General features: G+C 37.9%; 2 protein-coding genes across 8 annotated transcripts in view; one reads left to right on the top strand and one right to left on the bottom strand.

Moving 5' to 3' along the window:
* Positions 1-5,320, bottom strand: part of LNPK (lunapark, ER junction formation factor) — a 99,457-nt gene extending 94,137 nt beyond the window's left edge. For 4 of the 7 annotated variants that reach the window (XR_009490729.1, XM_024975640.2, XM_024975636.2 and 1 more), the window contains exon 1: positions 3,692-3,774. The gene's annotated coding sequence lies outside the window, so the exon portion shown is untranslated. Of the gene's footprint in view, positions 1-690; positions 719-3,691; positions 3,830-4,189 lie in introns of those variants that run through there. The other 3 variants (XM_024975635.2, XM_059875173.1, NM_001075989.1) reach the window with 3 other exon arrangements.
* Positions 5,321-26,206: 20,886 nt separating this feature from the next.
* LOC519274 (small ribosomal subunit protein uS12-like) lies at positions 26,207-26,621 on the top strand. The gene has a single exon (XM_059880364.1). It carries the CDS (start codon positions 26,233-26,235, stop codon positions 26,596-26,598), a length of 366 nt encoding a protein of 121 aa, XP_059736347.1. The 5' UTR covers positions 26,207-26,232; the 3' UTR covers positions 26,599-26,621.
* The last annotated feature ends 340 nt before the right edge of the window (positions 26,622-26,961 follow it).

The raw sequence follows: 26,961 nt of genomic DNA, 5'->3' as shown, positions 1-26,961 counted from the left end.
AACTCAGTATTCAAATTTCTAAAATGTGGTTGTAGGAAACACAGGAACTTTAATGAATAAAACTAAAAATTTCTAAGCTAAGACATTAAATAGATCTTAAAACCATATATGCTAAAAATCACCAAGACACGTGACTGGGGAGGGAAGATTCAGATGAACCACTTAACTTGTATACTTTCAAAGTATACATTATCCCACGTATGCATGGTGTATAGGACAGTGATTTGTATACAACTGACCTACACATTCTGGTTTGAAACAGTGACGTGCCTCCAAGTTTATAGCTACCATAAACTAGATATTTTAACATTTGAAATTAATGACAATAATATTTAAACGCTGAGTACTCAATCTTCTAGCAAGCCATAAAACAAATGTTTTTCATAAATTTTGTCATTTAGATACTATTATCAATCTGTTTTACAAATGAGGAAACTGAGGCTACAGAAGTGAAATAATTTACTAAGTTCCCAAAGACAGTAAGTACTAATAGAAGACCCAGACACAGTATTTTACTTTTGATTTTTTAAAAAGCAACAAGTTAGGGGTAGGGGATTAAGAAGTACAAACTACTATGTATAAAACAAATAAGTTACAAGGATATATTGTACAGCAAGGGAATATAGCCAACATTTTATAACTATAAATCGAGAATAATCTTTAAAAATTGTAAATCACTAAGTTACATACCTGCAATTTATATGATATTGTAAATCATCTATAGTTCAATAAAAAAGGCCAAAAAAATAAACAAGTTATTTCCAATAACTCAAAATCAGAAATAAAATCTTTCTGTAGATTACACTGAATTATTTGTACGTAAAAGCACCTCAGACATTCTCAAACATCTGGTAAACAGGCTTACTGCAGTGGAAAGTTATAAACACAAGATCCAGGATTGGTACAGTGTATCATGTAGCCCAATTCCTTTATTTGATTAAATTTGAGTGCTTAAGTCTATACGGAAGAGAAGCTAAATGATGTGCCAAAATCATGTACCTCCAGGTAGGGGCAGAACTGGTACAAGAAGTCTTCAAGTACTACTTCTACTTGTTTACTGCATATCACTTTTAAAATACATGTCATATGAAATATATGCATAATACTACAATTAATACCAACTTTCACATCAATTATTTGCTTGAGAATTGTTTTGGTATTAATGAAACATTAACATTACTATGAAACCTTGGGCAAATAAAGTACTTAACCTCTCAGTTACTCATTATCTTCATCTGCAAAACAGTGATAGATAAGAATCCTCTCAAATGTTAAAAAGCATTCTAAAGGATTTACAACAGTGTCTGACACATCCTAATTTCTCAACACAAATTGTTTTTTTACTGCTGTGGGTGTTGCCTTTCTCCAGTCCATCTCTGCTTCCTTTCAACACAGGGAAAATACATGAGAATCAAACTACTAGCATTTTTTTCTGAAGCATAAATCGATTTGCTTGCCCTTGAGTGGACAGATGGTTCAATCTCAACTGGCCTATTCTAAGAACTCTTCTATGAACATGTACAAAGAGTCTCCTTCCACTTTGATATAATGGGACCTGACATGACCATAAGAGCTGGGTGCATCTAATGTGTTTTTCAATAAATAACAATGCCCACCATATTATTCGAATGCTTTCTACTAACTGCTATTCACACTCAGGTTTAGGTGTCAGAATTTAAAATCTTGAGACATGTTATTCTTAAATTTTCAGCTTACTTCAAGTCATATTGAAATAAGGCAATAAAAAAGGTCTGGATTCAAAATATGACTCAACCACACACTAGCTATGCGATCTTGGATAAACTAAACTCTCTAAGCCTCAGTTCAGCATTTGTTTAGCTGTGAAAGTACACTTCACATAATTGTTGTATAAGTTAAATGAAATCATACATTATTTGGCACAGTGTTCAACAAATAATGAAGTGTATAATAAACTATAGAACTTATTACTACTATTACCAGAAAACACATGTAGTACAGCAGTACTTCTCATATGGAACACATTTCTTTCTACTTTCTTATAAAGAAACTGTTTCATAATTTTAAAATTGGAAAACAAAATTAGTTTGCATTTTAAACTGAAAGTGTATTGCTCTCGTTTCCTCCAATATTAAAAAAAAAGCAAAATACTCTAACAACTCTTCCATTAAAATAACCCTATAGGGCCTTTAACAGCAAAGGAAGTTTAGTTTTATCAAGTTCCAAACTTAAGTAAAAACTATTCAGTCACCATCAATAGAAACCTCTATAACACACTGGACTATTCAACTTGAGATTAAAAGGGTTTGTTCTAGAACTCTAACTCCCGAATATCCTAACTGAAAGGACAATTCTGAAATATCCCAAACCACATTTATTGCTCAAAAATAAAATTACTGAAAAGAAGTACACTTCTAAAAGTGTACTTTTATTATTTAATGATTAAGTTCTAGTCTTCACGGTAAGTCAATAGTCATTCTAAACTAAATACTACTCAAAAAATGACTATTTGATTGGAAAGATTTCTATAACAAATCATACCTGTTGTAAGCCATTTCTTCCTTAAGAAAGAATATTTCAAGTTAATAATATATGAACACCAAGGTTTTTAACAGTATTGGGCTCATCCCAGTAGATGACAGAAAAACTGAAATTCTAATTGTAAATGCATCACTCGTTTAAAAATGTGTTCAAAATCAACTTGATTCTCCTAAAACTAAACTACGGGGGCTGCTGAGGACAAGAAATTAGCATTCCTTGCCAGTTTGAACATATCCCTGAAGCGAAGCTTACTCACAACCACACAAACTGCTGTTGAATTTTGTGTGGTGACAATTTTGTCAACAGTGACACCCAGGCCACAGAGAAAGGAGAAAACAGTCGACAATGGGCACCACAAACCAGAAGCCTACTGGGAAAAACGGAAAATGGAAAATTCAGTGAGTCATAGATTTTACTTAGTACAGCGAGAGCACCATCAGCAAAACTGAGAGCACCAATCCCAACTTTCTCTTAATCCCCATACACAATATTCAGGAATTAAAACTATTGATGCGGTTTAGAGTTGCTCTTCTTCTGCCAGGCCTATGACACCCACGCAATCTCGCCCTTCCCTTCACCCCACCATCTCTCAAATAAGTACAACGGCAGAAGAGAGGCTTCTCTAAGCAGCACATAATCCACGCCCACAAGCCTGGGCCGAGCAGTATGACACTGACAGTTTTCGGTCCCTCCCGATCTCTCCCACTCGCGGCGCCTCTGCACAACTCAGCAAAAGATGACAAGGGTAGAACCCACGCAGAGCGATGGCCTACTGTAGGACCTTCTGACCCTTCGCTCGGACAGAGAGGTGGGCCAAAGGGATGGTGCGCCGCTCAACCCAGCCACCGCACCACCACCCCCGCCTCGAATCTCTGAAAAAAGGCTGGGGAACCAACTCCCCTCCGGGGACAAAAAGGGGTCTCCAACACTCCAGAGCCATCCCAGCCACTGGACCGGGAAACCAAGGGGATCAGGCGGTGAGAAGGGGTCAGCACCCAGCCGGGCAGGAGCTCGACTAGCCGCCGCCGCGCAACTGGTAGGCCACTCGGCATAAGGCGGAGGCGCCTGGGAGAGGCAAGCGAGATAATCGGCAGCGTATTTCCCAGGGAAAAGCTCAGCGCGCCTCCCTTCTGCCGAACCTTCCCAATGACCCTCATTTTGAACCCTCTACCTTCAAGTAGAAACGGGCAAAGCCCGGCGCTGGCGTCCACCTCTGCCAGTTTCAGCCACCACCCCGCAGTCCGCCTCCAGAGCGGACAGCACCAGCCAGTGACAGAGATATGGGCCCGGCCAACTCCTTCCCATCAAACCCCGCGCTCCCTCCGCCGGCCAATCAGCGCCGTGGCCGGCGCGCGCCGCTCCCTCATCACGTGACCGTGACTAGGGTGGGCAGTTGGGGGAAGAGGCAGACGGTTGGCGGGAGGCGGTCTGTGCATCCCTGTGGCTTCCGCAGCCAAATGGGGTGCTCGTCGTCGCGTCTCACAGGTGGAGAGTCATTTGTTTTGACTCTTACCAATAATTACTTCTTACTCCTCCTCTGCCTCCTGCTTTTCTTTTGGAACCTGTTCTGCAAAGTCTCACTGGCTAAAGAAAACCCCCGAAATTGGTCCGGATGGCCCTAGACCGCCGCGAGAGAGAGGAGTGGGTTTGACGGTGGAGATAGGTGCACCTGGACACGAGCCCGCCCTGAAGAGTGCGGGATCAGCTGTCATCCAGCCGGCAACGGAGCCAGTTAACTACACAGCTTAGGAGAGACGGGTTCCCAACCAAGCTAGTGAAGAAATTCAGCCTGGACTCCAGGAGTGCTTGAGACTTATGACTCATGGACTTGAAAAAGGGTCCTTTGATGACTGGGCCGCTTACCTCACCATTATGTGGTAAACGTCAACTGCCCGAGGATGTTGCTTTCAAACCGGTGGCTTAACAACATAAACTGAGTTTTCTATCTTAAAACGCTTAAGAACACTTCCTTGGCAGGTCTTGGTACTAGGCCCACGAATAAATCACCTAGGTTTTATTTGCCTCAGATTTTAAACGTTGGCTAAAGCACATTAAATTTACTAGTCAACTGAGAGTGACAAGTCTCAATAACAAATAGTACTTGAATCACACAAGGTAATGTTGGAGAAGCATAGAGAAACTTCAGCATAAGCTCTTGTCACGATTTACGCCTGTGTTCAAACATTTTTCATGGAACTTCTATTTTGTTCAGTTATATACACATTTTAAGTGCCCATGGTATTTTAAAGAGTATAATCGTTGTATTATGCTATGTTTAAACTTTGACAACCAAACAGGTAAATTACGAAAAGAAAGCAAAGTATTTGGTTGGTAAGAATAATTGATTATACTGGTAGCTACCAGATAGTTCACTGTAGAGTTGCTTAACTGCTAAAATGTTTAGTTACAGATTTGTAAATGTGAAGGGAAGGAAACCAAAGTTTCTTCTTATGCTCTGGGTAAGACACATTACATATCTAAAAGAAAATGAAACATTTCACTTATTTTGGTATGGAAATTTAAACATTTTGTTATTCATCCTTTCTTATTTTAAAGTTTAAAAAAAAGGCAACTTAGAGAATGAACTTTTGGTTACCACAGGGGAAGGGTAGTGGGGAGAGACGGTTAGGCAGTGTGGGACTGACATGTACACACTGCTATATTTAAAATATATAACCAAAAAGGACCTATGTATAGCACAGGGAACTCTGCTCAATATTATATAACAACCTAAATGGGAAAAGAATTTGGATATGTGTATGTATTTAAAATAAATAAATGAAAGGCCTGTGCAGTTTTGCAAATATAGCTCCTCACCTCAGGACAATCTCTCTAAGAGAACAAGGAAGAGATACTTTCTATTTGCTAATGATTTGTTTTCTAGTTTTAATTGATCCATCAAGACTTACTGAAAAGAGGACAAAAACAGGTGGGGGAAAACAAAAGAGCTAACTGGGTACAAGAAATTCCAAAAACCTAATCCTGAGACAAAATACCTTAGGTAGTTGATATAGAACAGGAGAAATTTGACCTGACAGGCAGAGACAGAGGAGTACTAATTAGATCATTAACTTTTTTAACCTTTCCAATAACCTTTTAAGGTAATTATCAGTTTTCAAATGAAACTGAAAAGAGAAAGGAACTGAATAAAAATTATACATATATTGTTGAAAGTAATGCTATCCTCCTCTATATCACTGCCTCCTCTGTATCAAGTGGTAAGAGTTTGTAGGCAAAGTGAGAGAAGATATTAGAAGCAGAAAGATCAGCATATGCACTATATGGCTGAACTAAGGCTCCAGTTCAGTCATTACAAATATTTATTGAAGACAAGACCATGTGTTAAGTGCTGAGAATACAGAGATAAGTAAAATAGCTGCCCTAAAGCCACTGACCGGAGAAGGCAATGGCACCCCACTCCAGTACTCTTGCCTGGAGAATTCCAGGGATGGGGGAGCCTGGTGGGCTGCTGTCTATAGGGTCGCACAGAGTCGGACACGACTGAAGCGACTTAGCAGCAGCAACAGCAAAGCCACTGACACTAGAGAGAGAAACCTTTGAGAAAACAACAACAACAACAAAAAAACACAATATAAGGTAAATAAGTGTTGTGGTAGAGGCAAATGTTCAAAAGATCGGAAAATGCTAAGGCAAGAACAGCCAGAGGTGTGTTTTAGCTGTAAATACTAATACTAAAAATTGTCCTGCAATAGATACTAAGGAAGTGAAAAGCAAAGAGACGATGAGCAAGGAAACAAACTGTTCTAGGCAAAGGAATTTGTAAAGATCTAATTCAACAAATAAGCGAGCCACGTTTATTTAGATAGATAAATGAAAGTTGCAAGAGATAGGTGCTCTGAGAGCTTAGAGTCAGTCACTGATCTGGTCAGAAAAGTTAGGTAAGGCATGCTTGAGGAGGTCGCCTGGAATACAGATCTGAAGGATGAGAAACTGAAGAAAGGAGAAAAGAAAACAGAGGGAACAATATATGTACAGCCTTTTGTCAGGAATGAACAGTGCAAGCCCAAGGGTCTGAAAGGAAGTCATTGTGACTAGAGCCCTGTGCAGGGAGACCAGACTAAGCAGGACTTGCTTGGCCATACTGAGAACAAAATGGGGTAGGGATTTAACCTGATCAGATCCGTGTTTGGAAAAGATTATTCCCGCTGCAGTGTGGAGATATGAACAAGGTCAGTCTTGGACCAAAGTAGTTCAAGTGGATTGGGATGGGCACAAGGAGATGGAGAAAAGTGGGGGAAATGGAACAATTTAGGAGGTGAAATAGGTCTAGAGAATGGATTTAGGTAAAGTAGAGGAATGAATGGGGATTGAAGGAGAGGAAGGAGTCATGACAGGATATCTGGCAGGCACAGTGGATGGAAAGCAATGTTCACTGAGGTGTGGAGAACACTGAAAGAGATTTGGGGGGAGATGGTGATTTCAATTGATTTCAACAGGCTGAGTCTCAGATATTTTCATGACTGCAAGGAGAGATGTCACATAAACAGATCTATGGGTCTGCAGCACTGAGAAGTCTGAGTTAGAGAAAAAGTGTTCGGGTTTGTAATATGTTCTTTTCCACAAAGTACTTATTTTTTCAAAATGCAAATATAAGTATTGTGGGAAAACAAAAAGTAAAAGTCTCTAAAGCTGTTTGCCAAACTTCCTTTCAAATTACCTGGGGCCTTCATTTAAAAAAAAAAGTTCTCTAGTATGAGGCATCAAATTTTGAATTTTAACAAGTGCCACCAGTGAGTCTTCCTCTCAGGGAGTTTCTCTGGAAAGTGGTACTCCAGTGCCAGAAGCCACCTGCATGAGAGTTACCCTAAGTGCTTATTAAAAGCACATCCCTCTAGGGATGGGAGGATGGGAGAAAGGAAGATGATGCAGTACCAGGTAGTCCAAGATTTCACCCTCCATCCTTTACAGAAGTGTCCTACGTGCTCCGTCAGGCAGTTTAGAGGAAAGCTGGTGTCCTTTGTTGAATGATGCAAATGTAGGCAGCAGGCAGCCCTGACAGGCTGCTGTAACAGCTTCCCTGGCTCCTAGCCCAGGCCTCCTGTCCTGTCCACTGAAATGGTGCTCAGCCTACTCCAGTGCTCTCTTTTTCTACCACTCGCATCAAACCCTGTCCTTCCCTCACTGGGGAAGGTGTTATGGGTGTTATGCTCCATATACTCCTACCAATTCAGAGGTTTCTTTTAGCTAATCTGGCCAGGGTTAAGAGGGAAATAGGTTCGAATGTTATGTTTCACTCTCAACAAATTCTCAAGAACTTACATTGTAAACATCTTGTTTTTTAAAGACTGAATTGCTTGTTCTCTGTGTAGTCTCACTGTAACATCTCTTTTTCTCTATGAAGCACTGTAGATGTAGAGGAAGAATCAGAAAGTAAGGGGGGGAAAGAGATTAGAATTATTTTTTTAATGGGTAATATAGCAAACAGATGTATACTACTTAAAGACTATAACCCAAAACACTCATGTAACCCACACTGAGTCAAAAAGTAGAATGTTACCAACACCCCAAAGGCCCCAAAGTGCCCCTTCCTTTATAACCCCCAAGTACCTAGAGTTAACAAACACTATCATGATTATTAAAATATTGACTTCCTTGCTTTTCTTTATAGTTTTATTGCTTAATTACTCAAACAGTATATTTCATGCCTGGTTTTTAACTCAATGTAAATTGAATCATAAATTTTTTTTCATGTCTTTATTTCTTTTACCCAAAGTTACGTCTTTAAGATTCATCCATGTGGCTGTAGGTTTTTATTCACATTTCTTTAATTGTGGGTATTAATTTCAGGGAGAATAATATCCTTCAACATGAGCCTCCCCTTTCTGGCTTATGGTATGACTCCACATTTGTTCAGGTATTCTCATGTGTTTTCCAAAAAATTTTTTCATTTTCATCACATGAATTTCATACCTTTATAGTAAATAAAGGTATATTATATATATACCTTTAGTAGAATATATATAGTAGAATTCTAAAGATGGCCCTCCGAGATTCCCATCCCCTGATCAATCAATCAATAAAACGATAGTCTAGGTACTGCTATGAAGGACTTCTGCAGATGTAAAAGAGGTACTCTGAGCTCTAGAGAATCCAGTGGAGAAGGCAATGGCATCCCACTCCAGTACTGTTGCCTGGAAAATCCCATGGACGGAGGAGCCTGGAAGGCTGCAGTCCATGGGGTCGCTAAGAGTCGGACACGACTGCGCCACTTCACTGTCACTTTTCACTTTCCTGCATTGGAGAAGGAAATGGCTACCCACTCCAGTGTTCTTGCCTGGAGAATCCCAGGGACGGGGGAGCCTAGTGGGCTGCCGTCTATGGGGTCGCACAGAGTCGAACACAACTGAAGCGACTTAGCAGCAGCAGCAGCAGCAGAGAATCCAGGCTCCAGGGACTACACCTTGAAGGGTGTGTTTGGGTTGGAGGGCCCATGTGTGGACCAGGAGGTGAGCAGGCTCTACTCTAAAACTAGCCTGAGGCTGTTCTGTGCATCCTTGGTGGACACAGGTGGCAGATACTGCCATGCCTGGGCCCTGCACCAGGCTAACCACATGCTGTTACTGCACAATAGCTGCAGCGTGCCTGGATTCCTGACCTACAGAACTGTGAGATAATAAATGAGTATTATTTCAAGATGCTAACATTGTGGTAATGTGTTACAGCAGCAAAAGAAAATTAATATGCACCTTTCTTATTGAGCAGAAATCTTGGTGGCTTATCAAGTTAGCCTTCACTTGAAGTAGGACGATAACCACAGAGGTCACACTACTCAAGACCTGCAGCTGAGATTGCTTCACCATTTAGAATTCAGACTAAAAATGCACCTGTATTTACACCTGCCTCTGAAGCTATGTTTGATAGATAGACAGTACTTGGGAGGAAAGGGACGGCAAGTCAGGGAAAGCACAGCACCAAAAGCCAAGCGCTTAGGGTGCCGCAAAAGGAGCACCACAGCTCCTCAGCGTGTTTGCTCATATTACGTTCAGATGAGTCCAGCCCACACTCCAGAAGCAAATGAGCACTAAATGTGCTTCCCGTGTTTCAATAAAAGAGAGGCGACAGAAAGTCTAGATCGCTGTGAAATAACTGAAAATAAATATTGACATCAAGTCTAACGCTAGAGATTCCTATTATCATAAGTAATGCATAATTCCAGAGACCAATTGTGTCCGAAAGGCATAATTTAAAATTAGAATACAAAGTATCCTGGCATGTAGATAATTCCATGTAAGTCTAAACTAATTATTGTAAAAGGAACATTTCCTTCTTGAAAAGAAAAAAAAAAAACAACTTTGCTTGTTCTGGAAAATATATATAAACTAAGGTAAAATAAATTATTGGCTTTCTGTCCACTAAGTCCAAAAAAGATGGCATTCTAATGCTTCCTGAAAAATGAGGGTACACATGGCAAATCAGGGATCTGGTGAAACTTGAGTCTTCTCTTGTATGCATGTAAAGCTTACACATAAAACAGGGAAGATATAGCTTTAGCTAATTCACACTGAGATTTATTTTTAATAGGAGTCATAAGAGTACATGGGGTTTTACAAAGCATAAAATATGGAAGACAAATTTTCTGCCTTGAGCTTAGTAAAACACGTGTAGGTGGTAGCTAACAGGATAAATACTGAGTCATGATGATTTACAAGTGATCACCAATGGGAGACTGGATATATTTAAGAAAAAAAAACATGTCTTATAAAAACAGAGAATTGGGACATGCCAGGGATTTGAAAAAAAAAAGCTTGAAGGAAGAATAAAAGATGTGAGAAATTAAAGACAAAGTTCTAAGAAATGAGGAAGGAGAAAAAACTGAAGATAAAAATAGAAGAAAAGACTTGCTGCTGTGAGCCATGAGCAAATACATGAGAAAAAAATGTAGGATTGATTTGCTTGGCAGAACTCTGAAAACAGACAACTGGAAATCCTAACTATACAATTCATTTCTTAGAAAGGTTAAGAGCTAAATTTCCCAAACAGTAGACACTAAACCAGACTTCTTGCTCAAACCATATTATTCCATCTGTAACATTTGTATATATAAATAAAAGTCCATACAACTCTACGTGCAGCTGAATTGTGAACAACTTCAAAACTTATTAATATTTTTGAGCTATAATGCACAAGAAACTTCGTGTTAGACTATATATTCAAAAGCACTAGTTTTCTTAACATATACATATGTTCTAGAAAAGTCCGAATGCTATGGCAATACTAATATCAGACCCAATATTTCTCTCCAAGATAAAGGCGACTGTGTAGTGTATGCAGAGCACAAACCACCTCCCTGTGCTACCTTTGTAGATACAGCAGCTCTATAGTTTTCTGTTTATTATCCAAATAGGTCATACTCAGGAAATTATCTGTTCAAAACATTTGCCAATTTTTAAATGGCATTATTTGTCTTTTTATTAATGAGTTTACTATACCTTTACAGTGGCTTGGTGGTAAAGAATCTGCCTGCAATGCTGGAGACCTGGGTTTGATCCCTGCCTCGGAAAGATCTCCCGGAGAAGGGAATGGCTACCACTCCAGTATTCTTGCCTGGAGAATTCCATGGACAGAGGAGCCTGGCGGGCTAAAGTCCATGGGGTCCCAAAGAGTCCAGCACATTGAGCAACTAACACTTTCACTTTTTTCACATACCTTTACAGTAAACAAATGAGGTGGTGTGAGTCCTCCAACTTTGCTCTTTTTAAAAATCGTTTTGGCTATCCTAGTTCTATATGAAGTTTTAAATAAATGTATCAATTTCTAGGAAAAACTTTGCTCTGGTTTTTATTGGGATTGCATTGAATACATAGAATAGCTTGAGGAAAAGTGGCATATTAACAATACTGAGTCTTCCAATCCAAAGACAGAGTATTTCTTTCTATTTGGATATTCTTTGATTTCTTTCATCATTATTTTATAGTTTTCAGCATACATGTCCTGCATATTTTTGTTAGATTTATATCTAAGTATTTTATGGCTTTGGTACTATTTTAAATGATACTGTGTTTTAAAATTTGATTCCCAAATGTTTGTTGGCAATATGTAGAAATAAAAGATTTTTATATTTTGACCTTTTATCCTGTGACTTCTCTAAAATGGTTTATTAGTACTAGGAGGTTTTTATAAATTTCTTGGTATTTTCTATGTAGAAGAATCACACAGTTTTGACAGAGTTTTTTTTTTTCTTCCTTTCTAATCTGCTTTTTTCATTTGTTTCTCTTGCTTTCTTGTACTATGGTACAATATTGAATAGAAGTAGTGAAAGCAGACATCCTTGCTTTGTTCCTAATCTTAAGGGGAAACATTCAGTCTTTCAATTTTAGTATATTAGATGTAAGTATTTTGTAAATCTTTTTATTATATTAAGGAAGTCCCTTCTTCGTTTGCAGAAAGTATTTATCATGCTGTTGAATGTTTATATAGTTAGGATTTCCAGTTGCCTAATTTCAGAGGTTTACCAATCAAATCAATCCTTTATTTTTTGTAGGAATTCCATTTTTGTATGGAATTTTATTTATATATACAAATGTTATAGATGGGATAATATAGTTTGATATTCAATGTATGATTGAATGTTGAATTTTGTCAAATGCTTTTTCTGCATCTATTGAGATGATCACATAGTTTTTCTTCTTTAGTGAGTCAATATGATGAATGATATTGATTTTCAAATCTTGAATCCTATAATAAGCTGTAACCACAGGCATAATAATCGTCAATGAGTTCTGAATGCTTTGAGTGAATTATTGAATGTGAATATAGATTGGTGTCAGAAGTCTAGAGCACTGAACCCTCAAATTTCACAGTTTGACCAACTCTAGGTAGCATACAATCAACATATTTACATTCAAGAACACAAGTTTCATCTCTTCTTCTGTCTTCACTGTCTGTAGGTCATGGTCCCAATATTAGTTTGGGGGGGGGTCTTTTGATTGATTAATTTTTTTAATTTATTTGTAGGCTATTTTCTATTTTCTCATGTACCACTTAAAAGTTAGTGTGATATTTGAGATTTGTAGATCCATTTACAAAGACTTAGCTATATAACTTGGTAAATATATGGTAAATATATGGTCCCACTATGGTAAAATATAAAATATACATTTGGGCTTTGTTCCAGGTTCTTGTCATAGAACTCCTAAAACCTTGGAATCTCGTATATAATAAGAATGCATTTGATATGTTGATGAGCTGATTCTTGGCTGAGGGGCTCCTAGATAATTTCAGAATGGGAGCAGATCACCAGAAAGACAAACCTTGATTAGAAGCTTAGAACTTTCAGACCCATCTCCCGACTTCCAGGGAAGGGATAATGGCTGGAGATTGAATTAATCACCAATGGCCAAGGTTTAATCAATCATGCTTACATAATGAAACCTTATAAAAATCTCTAACCTATGAGTTGAGAGATCTTCCAGATTGGTAAACATGTTAAGGTACTAGGAAGAGGGCACACCTGGAGAGGGTGTGGGAGCTCCAAACCACCCACCTTCCCCATACCTTGCCTTATATGCATTTCTCTCATTTGGCTATCCCTTTATAATAAACCAGTTGTTGTTGTTCAGTCATTCAGTCACGTCCGACTCTTTTGAGACTCCATGGACTGCAGCACGCCAGGTTTCCCTGTCCTTCACCATCTCCAGGAGCTTGCTCAAACTCATGTCCATTGAGTCAGTGATGGCATCCAGCCATCTCATCTTCTGTCATCCCCTTCTCCTCCTGCCTTCAGTCCTTCCCAGCATCAGTCTTTTCTGATGAGTCAACCCTTCACATCAGGTGGCCAAAGTATTGTAGTTTCAGCTTCAGCATCAGTCCTTGCAATGAGTATTCAGGATTGATTTCCTTTAGGATTGACTGGTTGGATCTCCTTGCAGTCCAAGAGTCCTTGGAGACTCCTTGCAGACTCAAGAGTCTTCTCCAACACCACAGTTCAAAAGCATCAATTCTTTGGCACTCAGCCTTTTTTATGGTCCAACTCTCCTATCCATACATGACTACTGGAAAACCATAGCTTTGACTGTACAGAACTTTGTTGGCAAAGCAATGTCTCTGCTTTTTAATATGCTGTCTAGGTTTGTCATATCCTTTCTTCCAAGGAGCAAGCATCTTTTAATTTCATGGCTGCAATCACCATCTGCAGTGATTTGAAGCCCAAGAAAATAAAGCCTGTCACTGTTTCCACTGTTTTCCCATCTATTTGCCATGAAGTGATGGGACCGGATGCCATGATCTTTGCTTTTTGAATGTTGAATTTTAAGCCAGCTTTTTCACTCTCCTCTTTCACTTTCATCCAGAGGCTCTTTAGTTCCTCTTCACTTTCTGCCATAAAGCAGAAATAAACTAGTACAAGTGAGTGAAATATTTTCCTTAGTTCTACGAGTTGATTGAGCAAATTATTAAACCTGAGGGAGGGAGGTTGTAGGAACCCTGATTTGTAGCTGTCAGATAGAAGCATGGGTATCCTGGGGACCCAATAGTTTTGTGACTGGTCTGAAGGGAGGGCAATCATCCAGGTGTGCATGCATGCTAAGTTGCTTCACTTGTGTTCAGCTCCTTGTGACCCTATGGACTGTAGCCTGCCAGGCTCCTCTCTCTATGGGAGTCTCCAGGCAAGAATACTGGAGTGGGTTGCCATGCTCTCCTCCAAACCCACATTTCCCATGGCTCTTACATTGCAGGCAGCTTCTTCACCACTGAGTCATTGTGGAAGTCCAATCTTCCGGGACCTAGCCCTTAACCCTGTGGCATCTGATGCTAATTTCTGATGATTAGTGTCAGAATTGAATTGAATCATAGGACACTCAGTTGATGTCCAGAGAGTGGGAAAATTGGTTCATTTGAAAGGAAGAAAACCACGTATTTGGTGTCAGATGTATTGTGAGTAATAATACATCTCACCCAAACGTGTGCAATTCAGTGATGTTGGCTGGCATTATGCTGGTTTATCACAGATTTGGGGGAATCATCTTCCCTAAGTTTCTCCCTTCCAGGATTTCCCTCCCATTCTCCAGCCCTCTGAAGCCTTGTTTCCTGATCTTCTGGCCAGAAAGGTGGGATTTCTCTTGGATTTCTAGATGTCCATTTTGCTGCCAGTTTCCCACAACTGGGGCGACCCACTGGGCAAGGCATTGGGGGGCGGGGAGAAAGGTTTTTAAAAAATGGAAATGCTCCCTACCTTCTCTGGCCCTCAGCTCCCCTTTCTCAACTCTTCTGGACAGAAAGACAGGAAACCCACTGCTTCAACTCCACTATAGGTCAGCCCTCTGTAAGACACAAACGAAAAAGGAAGTAAAATAAGAGAGAGAAAAGAGTGCTACCCCCATACTCTCTGGCCCACAGGGATCCCCTTTTCTGGTCTTATGGACAGAAAGATAGGATTTCTCTGAGTTTTAGCTGTCTGTAGTACTGATGTGCCAGCTGTACCAGGAGCCTACACTTAAGACCATGAGCAAGAAAAAGGCAAAAATATGGGAAATTCACTGCCATACAGCTCACTTCCCCAGGTTTTGACTTCTTTCCCCAATCTGCCTGCTTTTCTTTACTTTCCAAAGTTCTCATAGAGCTGCTTTTTTGCATTTCATCTAGTGTTTTTAGATGTAATCAGCAGAAAGATAGGCTTTAGTAGGCTTATAATTTGACCACATCAGTTCAGCCTGCTAGTTTCTCATTGACTCTTTATGTGACAATAATTTTATAATATCATTTTCTATAAAGAGTGGAAAGATAATCCAGTCTTTTGTTGATTTAAATGGTTTGCATTATTGATTGTTTAGGAAAACATTTCAGCTTTCTGTTAATATGTAAATTTTAAGAATGGCTATCAAGTGTGGGAAAAGTGCTACCAGATTGCTAGTTTTTTTCATCTAGACACCATAAAATGTCAGAGTTTTCACGTTTCTTTGTGCAGTAATTAATTAAAAATAGTCTTTGAATCAATAACAGTTATTACTCATTCTTGATGTCTTTGTTGCAATAGCATATTACGAGTTTTATATTACTTTTTGCAATGTAATCATTCTGTGTCAAATCAAAGAGTTATAAATCCTTTTCTATTGTGTTCATATGATTCTTTCCTCTCATTAAGTGCATGATCAAACTATACAAGAGCCTATTCATCAGTTCTATTTGAAATATATCTCTTCCATTGGTTAATTCCTGCCTTTGGTGATGATTTCAAATCTTTTTTGTTGTTGTTACAAATACTTCTTGATGTCAGAATAATTTCTATTGGCTTAATTGCTTACCTTTTCCACTTTTGTTTCATATTCCATTAATTTTTATCTGAATTTTTTCTCAGTTTTTTATAAATAGATTTAAGGATGAAGAAAGATGGTCCCCTTTATATAATTCAAAGATAGTGACTGCAATTTCTTAAATATCTTATAGAAACATTTTAAAGTGTCTTTCTACATTACAGTTATAGTGATGTATTTGCTGGGTGTCAATTTTTTGAATAAACTTTTTGGTTGACTTTTGTAGTGGGGGTTTCCTTCCAAATCTTTGAAAAAAGTATTTTAGGGCCTATAAAATTTCCTTGACCCGTGTTGCAAAGCTTGAGCAACTTTACAGTGGATAACCCATTGTATTACCCTTAGACTTTTTTTTAAATCCAAGTTGATATGTTTATGTAAAATACTCCATTTATGAGAGGAAACTGAAATGAAAATGGCTGTTGTAAAATGCCAACATGGTTAACAACTGTGGAAGCAGCTTTTTCTCTTATAGATTAAAGGAATAAACTGCACGTGGTATACATCCTGCATACTTATTAATATCTTTAAAGAGTGCTGGGAGCCCTTTTCCTCACCTATGTCTAGACGGACAGTACTCCATGAATGTTTTCAACCACAGGTTACTATTTCCAAAAGTTATTTCACACTGTTGAATAAAGCCAAAGGCTGGTTTTCAGTTGGTGAAAAATGTCAAAACCATATATAGAATTTTCAATCACAGCAGTAGAGCACAACAATGGCCAACTAATCAGTGTCAGACACCTCTGGCCTAGAATCTACAAAAATGGAGTAACATTTGGTTTCTGGTTTATTTATCTGTTAACCCTTCTATTATATATTTTCCCATTACTTCTATTCATTCTTCATAAACTGTTACTCCCCGCCCCCCCTCAATTTTGGGCATTTTTCCAAGTTCTCATGCAAAGATGAATTAAATTTAATAGTTATTTCTAGGATTCCCATTAAATTTCTGTTATATGAATGATTATATTTCATCATGACCTCTGAAAGTCCCCTTAAAAATGCAATAACCTCAACTACTTCTGTTTCAGCACTTCAAAATAATTTGGAATGTTCTTACTCAGCTGGTTTTTTTATTTATGGGTAATCTAAGAAAAGATAGTTGTCTTGTGCTCCATAGAATAGTCACAGCTTTTGAGGGCTATCAATAAATTCATTTAGTCTGAAAAACCATCCAGTGTAAGTAATGTCTGTCTTGTTGAAAATAATTTAGAAATGAAACAATATTTATCATCTCTTTTTGCCTTGGGATAAACTAGCCAGAATCTCATAAGAGTGTGACTCTTCAGAACTTTTTTCAAAATATCTTTTTGAGAAACATCTCTCTTGCTCATTTTATGTTCTGTTTGATTCTATATAAATATTATTGGACTCACAATTTTGAAGGAGAATTTGTCTTTAATTAAAATACTGAGTGACATTATTACATTTTAGCGATAGGGCCATAATAAAAAAAACCACAGTTCTTATTAAAGTCAATAAAGTCATAAACATGAAGCTGCTGCCAACATTTGCTGACTATACAAATTGTATTTTGCTTGATTATTTTCTGTTTCTCCAGATTTTTCATTTCCTCTTTGGGAGTGCCCTGAGTCTCATAATCTTTATCTCTTCCACTGTCACTATATTTTCTTGCCTCTAATGAATCCATCCTTTTCTTTATGATTTTGGCATTTTTAGCATGTATTCCAAGATAATAAGAAATCTTTTGGTATTTTGACGCTTTTGTGAGTCTTCAGTTTAAATTTTTGGCTTCTAAAAAGGACACTTTCTTAATGAAAATTCAACTTTCAACTCATAATTTTACTCATCTGATGATTGAAAGAATTTTCCACAAACTGTATTCTAGTCCATACATTTCAAACCTTGTTTCTCCTCCCCTAACAAGCCATTCCCATCATCCAGATACCATTCATCTGGCAGAAGCCCCTGGCCTTTGCACCTTCGTATCACCAGGTCAAGTGAGTTGGCAGAAAGGGCAACTGAAGTATGCTGAGAGGTTATTCTTACCCTGAGATGGTTAGCAATAAGCACAGGAGTGGCTGTGAAACATGTAAATATATCCCACAAACAGAAAACACAGAAGAACTATACAAAAAAATCTTCATGACCCAGATAACCACGATGGTGTGATCACTCACCTAGGGCCAGACATCCTGGGAAGTCAGGTGGGCCTTAGAAAGCATCACCATGAACAAAGTTAGTGGAGGTGATGGAATTCCAATTGGACTATTTCAAATCCTAAAAGATGATGCTGTTAAAGTGCTGCTCTCAATATGCCAGCAAACTTGGAAAACTCAGCAGTGGCCACAGGACTGGAAAAAGTCAGTTTTCATTCCAGTCCTATCCCAAAGCAAGGCAATGCCAAAGAATGTTCAAAGTACCAGACAACTGCAGTCATCTCACACGTTAGCAAAGTAATGCTCAAAATTCTCCAAGCCAGGCTTCAACAGTATGTGAACTGTGAAGTTCCAGATGTTCAAGCTGGATTTAGGAAAGGCAGAGGAACCAAAGATCAAATTGCCAACATCCAATGGATCATAGAAAAAGCAAGAGAATTCCAGAAAAACATCTACTTCAGCTTCACTGACTACCCTAAATTCTTTGACTATGTGGATCACAAAAAAACTGTGGAAAAATTTTTAAGAGATGGGAATACCAGACCACCTGACCTGCCTCCTTAGCAACCTGTATGCAAGTCAAGAAGCAACAGTTAGAACAGGACATGGAATAACGAACTAGTTCCATATTGGGAAAGGAGTATGTCAAGGCTGAATATTGTCACCTTGCTTATTTAACTTATACACAAAGTACATCATGTGAAATGCTGGACTGGACGAAGCACAAGCTGGAATCAAGATAGCAGAGGGAAATATCAATAACCTCAGATATGCAGATGACACGACCCTTAGGCAGAAAACAAAGAGAAACTAAAGAGCGTCTTGATGAAAGTGAAAGAGCAGAGTGAAAGAGTTGGCTTAAAACTCAACATTCAACAAATGAAGATCATGGCATCCTGTCTGATCATTTTGTGGCAAATAGACGGGGAAACAATGGAAACAGTGACAGACTTTATTTGGGGGGGGGGGCCTCCAAAATCACTGCAGATGGTGACTGCAGCCATGAAATTAAAAGACACTTGTTCCTTGGAAGAAAAGTTATGACCAACCTAGACAGCATACTAAAAAGCAGAGACATTACTGACAAAGGTCTGTCTAGTCAAAGCTCTGGTTTCTCCAATAGTTATGTATAGATGGGAGAGTTGGACCTTAAAGAATGCTGAGTGCCAAAGAATTGATGCTTTTGAACTGTGGTGTTGGAGAAGACTCTTGAGAGTCTGTTGCACTTCAAGGAGATCCAGCCAGTCAACCCTAAAGGAAATCAATCCTGAATACTCATTGGAAGGACTGATGCTGAAGCTGAAGCTCCAATACTTTGGCCACCTGATATGAAGGGCTGACTCATTAGAAAAGACCTGGATGCTAGGAAGGATTGAAGGCAGGAGGAAAGGGGGATGACATAGGATGAGATGGCTGGAAGCCATCACTGACTCAGTGGACATGAATTTGAGCAAGCTCAGGGAGTTGGTGATGGACAGGGAAGCCTGGCATGCTGGCGGTCCACAGAGTTGCAAAGAGTCGGACACGACTGAGCAGCTTAACCGAACTGAATGGAAGAAAGTCAGAAGGAAAGACACTGCAATCTTCACTGGTTGGAGTTAAAATATCTTACTTGGGCAAATTTTGCAAAAATATGTAATTTTGAGAGCACCATCACTAAAGTTCCTATCAAGAAGCTTTATTAACATTTTATTCCAAGGAGTCTTGACATATCAACCTCCTTAGTTTCTTGGTAAATCTGCCTCTGGACATTACTTCCAGGCTTTCTCCACAATTTTCCCAACTGCCTGCAATGTCTTGTCTCTTTTTCTACTCCTAGCAAATCCCTACTCTTCTTTTGAGGCTTAATTCAAATGTCAATAATTCCCTGAGAAAGAACTCAGTGTATTGGAAAGAATTCGGGCTCTGGTAAATGACAGAAAAACGGTTTCAATCTTAGCTGAGCCACATGTTTTTTTGTATGCCCAAAGCAAAGTACTAACATCTTTGAGCCTCAATTTCTTCATATATAAAATATGGAGAAAATATACATATCTTGCTCGCTTGTAAAAATTTTTTTAATTTAGGATTTCATCAATTCTATTTTTTCTCATTTTAATATCTCTCCATAGAATATTGGGAACATTGAGGAAATGGTACATAAGAGAGGCTTTAAATTATTTTTTTCTCTTCTTTTAACACTATTTTAGTATTTGAGTGATCAAAAGAACTAGATGAAGTGAATGAGGCATTTGCATCAAGTCCAAACTATAGGGAGGTGTCAAAAAACTCAGTAATCAACATAAACTTTATACTTGTTAAGATCAATGCAAAAAAAAAAATCTGTAATTAATAAAATGTCAAAAAAAATTTAATGGAATAAATATTGTATATTATTCCTATGCCTTAGGCTCCAATATGATTAGCATTGGTAATGGTGATCAAATCTTGATGAAAGAATTTAGAATATTACTTTTTTATAACAATTCATAGCAAATTTAAATTATTGTTTTTATATTCAGCTGTTTTTGCACATGCCATCTTTCAACACCTCCAGTACTAATTTCTCTGGCATTAAACTTTGACCCTCCATAACAAATTATGAGCAAATTATCTTTTTTTTATCCTAGAAATATCGTTTGTGTTATTGAAAAGTAGGTTACTGTTTTGGAAATCAATTTCTATTAGAGATAAATTCACTCTAGAATTATCTACTCCATTTTTTTCCTACACTGAAGCTATTTAAATTTCACTCTCAACCTTTTGCAAAATGGCTCATTTCAGAGTATTTCAGAGATCTTATGCTTCCTTTAGGAATTCTATTTTATACCAGTAAGTTGTTCTTATTTTCCATCTAAATTATTTAGCCAAATTTATTTATTTGTCCTTATTTCTCTGAGGTGATTGGAGAAGGGCATGACAGCCCACTCCAATATCCTTGCCTAGAGAATTCCATGAACAGAGGAACCTGGCAGGCAGTGGTCCATGGGGTCGCAGACTGAAGCGACCGAGCTCTCACGTGCGTGCTGAGGTGATGGAGTGAAACGTGTCAAATAGTCTACCTGAGATAAGTTCTGTGATGTGTACTGTCATACACTGTGGGTGAACGTGTAAATCGGCCCTTGCTTAGGTCAGTTTTAAAATAACCACCAAATTTGAAATATGCCTGGCATATCTTACTTTTATAATTAACATAATAATTTTTTACAAAGTAATTTTGTCCTGTTTTATCTTTCTAGGTGAAAGAGTACAAGATCCTTGGCTTCAAGGACCTCATACTTTAAGGATGAAGGAAAAATGAATAATGTTGGTCTTTATATATGGCAATATATTAAAACTGTTTCAAAGTGGGTTTTCATATTATAAATAGTAATTATAACCCATAAATATAGCCCACATAGAAAGTACAAGCAGAGTCTAAAAAAGTTTGATATTGCCATAATTCTACACTCTGAAATTAAAGATAATTCTGTGTTAATGTAAACAAATCCTCAAACTCAGAATAAATGAATTATTCACAATATTTTTCTTTTTTAATAATTTTGTTTATTTTTTGAATAGGTAGCACACACATATGATACAAAATTAAAAGATGCACGATACTGGATGCTTGGGGCTGGTACACTGGGACGACCCAGAGGGAGGGTATGGGGAGGGAGGAGGGAGGAGGGTTCAGGATGGGGAACACAGGTATACCTGTGGCAGATTCATTTCAATATTTGGCAAAACTAATACAATATTGTAAAGTTTAAAAATAAAATAAAATTTAAAAAAAAAAGTTGCAAAAGGGCATAAGGTGAAAATTGTCTCTCTCCTATCCTGTTCTCAGCACTTACAGGTCCCTTCCCCAGAAACAAACACTATTGCCAGTTCTTAGTTCAGATATCTTTTGTGAATATATGGATATATTTCACTCACTCTTTTTTTTTTTTGGCACAAAGATTAGTTCATCCTATACACTATTAAGCATATATCTTAAGAATGGCAGTCTTTTTAATAGATGTGTTATATTCAATTAAAAGGATGTAGCATTCTTCATCATCAATATTTAGGTTGCTTCTGATCTTTTAACAGTTACAAGCAATACAAAAAAGCCCATAATCGTTTACATGCGCCATTTCTTTCTATGTCATGTACATCTGTAAGAAAGAATATTTAGAAGTAGAACTGCTGGGCTAAAGGGTCTAGACAACTATACTTTCAATAGATATTGCCAAATTATCCTCCATCGAGGTTGTACTAAGTTACATTCCCACCAGAAATGTCTTTCTCCCCAACCCTGGCCAACACAGTGTGTGATAAAAATGGTATCTCATAACACTGTAAGTCAACTATACTTAAATTTTTTAAAATGGTTTCTCATTGTAATTTTGTAGTTTTCTAATTATGAGGGAGGTAAGGAAATGGCGACCCACTCCAGTGTTCTTGCCTGGAGAATCCCAGGGATGGGGAGCCTGGTGGGCTGCCGTCTATGGGGTCGCACAGAGTCGGACATGTCTGAAGCAACTTAGCAGCAGCAGCAGATTATCACTTTATGTATTGAAGAGCAACATTTACTTTCAAAACTCATTACATTAAGAGCAGTCAATATTTCTTTCCAAATATGACTAGATTTTTTACTTTTAATGAAGAAAAGACTCCTACTGAGTTGTAACTTTACAACAGCTACCATTAAAATAAATGAATAAATACGTAGAAACAAATAAATAAACAAACACTAAAACACCTTAGAATTTAAAGGGGTTTCCCACCTTTTCTGGAAGAATTCAAAAGTATATCTTTGGATTGTAGCAAAAATGTGAAATTTCACTAAGATTATTGAATTGCTTTTGTAGCCATGATATTATTCAGTAATAAAAAAGTCAACTTCTGAGACTTAGGAATTCCCTCTTCTAATGAAAGCTTGTCTTTAGGGAACTTCTAACATTATTATTGATGAGTGACATAAGTACAGTTTAAATTCAATGCAATATCATAAATAGCATTTTTACATTGTTGCTAATGTTGCAAAACAATGTAAATAAATATAATGGAATGTCAATAGTAACATTTTTCTCTATTCTATGTCATTTCACTGTTGGTATTAAACCACTATCTTTTTTAATTTTTAAAACTTTTCATTAGAATGTAGTTGATTTATAATGCTGTCTTAGTTTCTGTTATACAGCAAAGTGAATCAGTTATACATATATCCACTCTTTTTTAGATTCCTTTGCCATATAGGTTACTACAGAGTACTGAGTAGAGTTCCCTGTGCTATACAGCAGGTCCTTATTAGTTATCTATTTTATATATAGTAGTAAACCATTATTTTTCAATCATTGTAGAAGTTAATCTTACTAAATAAAATCTAGCACTTAAAAGGTATAAAAATCTTAGAACTCTTCTAGTTTGTATTGATAGTATGGAAATCACTTAGTATCTTAGAGTTGTAGGTGCAAACTATACTTTTTCATATCTTTTTAAGGGAAGGGAAAATTTGTTTTCTTATTCTCTACTTTCGACCCACCCCATCATCCCCAGCCAGAGAAATAGTTCTCTCAAGCTACAGATAAGAGATGCCAGTTAATCAATCTGGCTGGTCACTGGAGTGAAATATGTCACTGCCAGATCCCCTGATACCTTGTATAGTGGCACAGACTCCTGGAATTGAAAGGGAGCCAGCTCAAGGAGTCATTTAATCCAGACCTCTCTCTTCCTGCAAGGCTCTGCCTGAAATGTCTAAGACAGATGGTTTGTCCTTAAAATTCACCAGGGACAGAGATTCTACAATATTACTCTGGAGCCTTTTCTAATGTTTAATCACTATTACTGTCAGGTCAGTTTAAGCTCTTTCCTGAAGTTTTTCCTCTGCAGACATGGAAAACAGTTGGTCAGCAACCTCTTTATAATCACCTTTCCAATACGCAAAGACAGTTATCAAGGTGCCCTTCAGCCTTGTTTTTTCAAGTTTACACGATATATCTGCCATCCATTTTTAATATATCAGTATGTTTATCTCCATATCACTATTTTATCTTATTAAACATTTCGATTACTTTTCCTTAAACTCTTTTCATTTCTTTTATATCACTCTGAATTTAGTTTTATAGAGGGTTCTATAATTATAATGTAGTTTTAAAATTTTTAATAATTATGGGACAAGGTAACTATGCTTTTGCTTATTCACTAAATAAATACTTATTGAGTATTTTATGACAGCAAGAAAAAGAGAGATAAAGCTCTTGCTCTCATATAATATATATTTTAATAGAAGAAACCAAGAATAAGCAATTAAAATGAATCTATAATATAATGTTACAATAAGAATAAAGCATCTTGTATTAATTAGAAAATAGCTAGGCTGCTGTGATGAGTTGTTGTTGTTGTTGTTGTTTAGTCACCAAGTCCTGTCTGATACTTTCGTGACGCCATGGACTATAGCCCGCCAGGCTCCTCTATCCGTGTGACTTCCCAAGCATGCTAGAGTAGGTTGCCATTTCCTTTTCTAGGGGATCTTCCCAACCCAGGGATTGAACATGCAACTCTTGCATTGGCAGGCAGATTCTTTACCACTGAGCCACCAGAGAAGCCCTCGCAGTGATAAAGACCCAACAATAATTCAGTGGTTTGAAGAAGAGGTTTGTTTCTCCCCTAACAGTCCACCCTGACTGCTCTGGATCACTAAGAAGTCTTCCAGGGACTCCAGCCCTTCCATCATATTGCATCATCAAACCTTAGGTCATTGTCATTATTCTTATAGTATAAGCTGGATCACCCAGAGTTGCAGCCAGCAGAGAGGAGAAAGATAGTATGGGTGAAGCTATCCTAGGCCCAGAAGTGGCACATATCACTTGCACTCTGTTCCATTGAAGAGAACACAGTTACAGGGCCATGCTTGGCAAGGGAGACCCACTAACTATGTGCTCATGAAGTAAAGGAGAATGGGTTTGGGGGGAGTGCCCAGACAGGGTGTTGCAAGCACTGCCGATGTTTCTCCCCAATAGCCTCAGATCCTATTTTACCTGTTTATGTGTTTCTGCTTTCAAACTCGAACACTGGACTGTTTTTCAGAAGATGTCCTAGGAACACTGGAAAGTCTTAGGAATTTACTTCCCCCCTACTCTACCTCACCCAGGGGGCACTGATGTGTGCCACAGTATGAAAGACCAGCCCCCTTACCCTCTGCTATTAGGACAATCCTGAGGTTTAACTTACATTCCAGATTCCCCTGCAAATCACAGGCTGAACCTACTCTCTATCGGAGTTGGCCTGAGATTCATCCTTGCTTGTATGTCTTCTCTTTCCTGTCCTGCTTTCCACATCCCCTTCTTGGTTTCTCCCAGGAGTATTTTCTTAATGAATCACTTGCACATGAATCCTCATCTGATGATCTGCTTCTAGGAAGCCTGATCTAAGACACTAGGTAAAGGGCTAAAGGTACTGGGTCATTTTCAGTGGCTTCCCATATAAGACCAACACATGTATACCTGTGGTGGATTCATTTTGATATTTGGCAAAACTAATACAATTATGTAAAGTTTAAAAATAAAATAAAATTAAAAAAAAAAAGGAGTATCTGGAAAAGTAGGGAATGACTTAACTCGCAGCTACCACTATTACTATGGGAAAAAAGAAAAACTAAAATGTGTATTTCTGTTGCTAGGGGCACATTCATATATATAAATTTAGCTTTTGTGATGTGGATATCTACAATCTGTTCAAAAAGTGAATGAATCTGTATCTTGTGTATTATCAAATTGAACTTCATAAAAGCAATCTTCTAATTGGATCTTCGAAGATAAAGGGAATAAAATTACTAGAATGGACAACAGAAGTGCTCAGTGACACTTCAGCACTGGGTAACCCTCAGATACTTAAGAGTCTTTCCAAATACAGAATGTCATGGATTCTAAAGCACTGACTTCTTTTGGGGGGTCAAATATATTGCCTGTCATTGTTTTGAATAAGGGTAATGATTGCTGAACTATATGGAAAAGGGGGTGGGGGGTGTTGGGTGTGAGGAGGAAGAAGGACTGCAGAAGAAGCAACTGGCAAAAGATTAGCTGATTTAGTTTTGACTTTACTAATTGTTACCATCTATGATTCTCTTCTATGATCCTAATTAATAAATTAACACAGAAGTTTATGTTACACAGTAGTTTTATAATACTAAAATATGTAAATATTAGACTTGTGTATTGCAGAATTAATAGGTTTTATATGAGTAATTAACCCAGCAAGATAAAATTTTTTAAAATAGATTTCTAAGTTAAAGCATCACCTTTGATAAATACAAAAATCAGGAAATATAGATGTTACTTAAAGTAAAATTCTCTTTCGCTCAGGCCCATGGCGCCAGCAGGATGGGCAAGTGTCGCGGTCTTCCTACTGCCGGGAAGCTCCGTAGCCACCGACGAGACCAGAAGTGGCATGATACACAGTACAAGAAAGTCCACTTGGGCATTGCCCTGAAGGCCAACCCTTTGGGCGGCATTTCTCACACCAAGGGAACTGTGCTGGAAAAAGTAGGAGTTGAAGCCAAACAGCCAAATTCTGCCATCAGGAAGTGTGTCAGGGTTCAGCGAATCAAGAACGGCAAAAAAATCACTGCTTTTGTACCCAATGATGGTTGCTTGAATTTTATTGAGGAAAATGATGAAGTTCTGGTTGCTGGATTTGGTCGCAAAGGTCATGCTGTTGGTGACATTCCTGGAGTCTGCTTTAAGTAGCCAATTGTCAAAGTAGCCAATCTCTCTCTTTTGGTTTTATACAAAGGCAAGAAGGAAAGACCAAGATCATAAATTTTGATGATGAAAGCACAATACTAATAAATTTTCATATACCAAAAAAAGTAAAATTCTACAAGTTCTACCCTGTCAGAGCCCTACAGACTCTTCTAAGACTCTGTGTTTTACTCATAGTTAAAATTGTATATCTATTATTGTGCTTATTTGATTAATATCTATCTCCACATTAAACTATAGATCTGCGAGGGCTACTTTTGATCATTGTTGTATCTCTAGCATCAAATACAATGCCTAACACATAATAGGTACTCAAAAAAATTTTTGTTGATCCAAAGCAATTAATAA

Source organism: Bos taurus, chromosome 2, assembly GCF_002263795.3.
Source record: "Bos taurus isolate L1 Dominette 01449 registration number 42190680 breed Hereford chromosome 2, ARS-UCD2.0, whole genome shotgun sequence".
NCBI lineage: Eukaryota > Metazoa > Chordata > Mammalia > Artiodactyla > Bovidae > Bos > Bos taurus.
This window is presented reverse-complemented; position numbering and strand designations above follow the sequence as displayed.

Bases quoted from the DNA above. Each gene is read 5' to 3' on its own strand.
- LOC519274 (XM_059880364.1), top strand. From the start codon at position 26,233: ATGGGCAAGTGTCGCGGTCTTCCTACTGCCGGGAAGCTCCGTAGCCAC.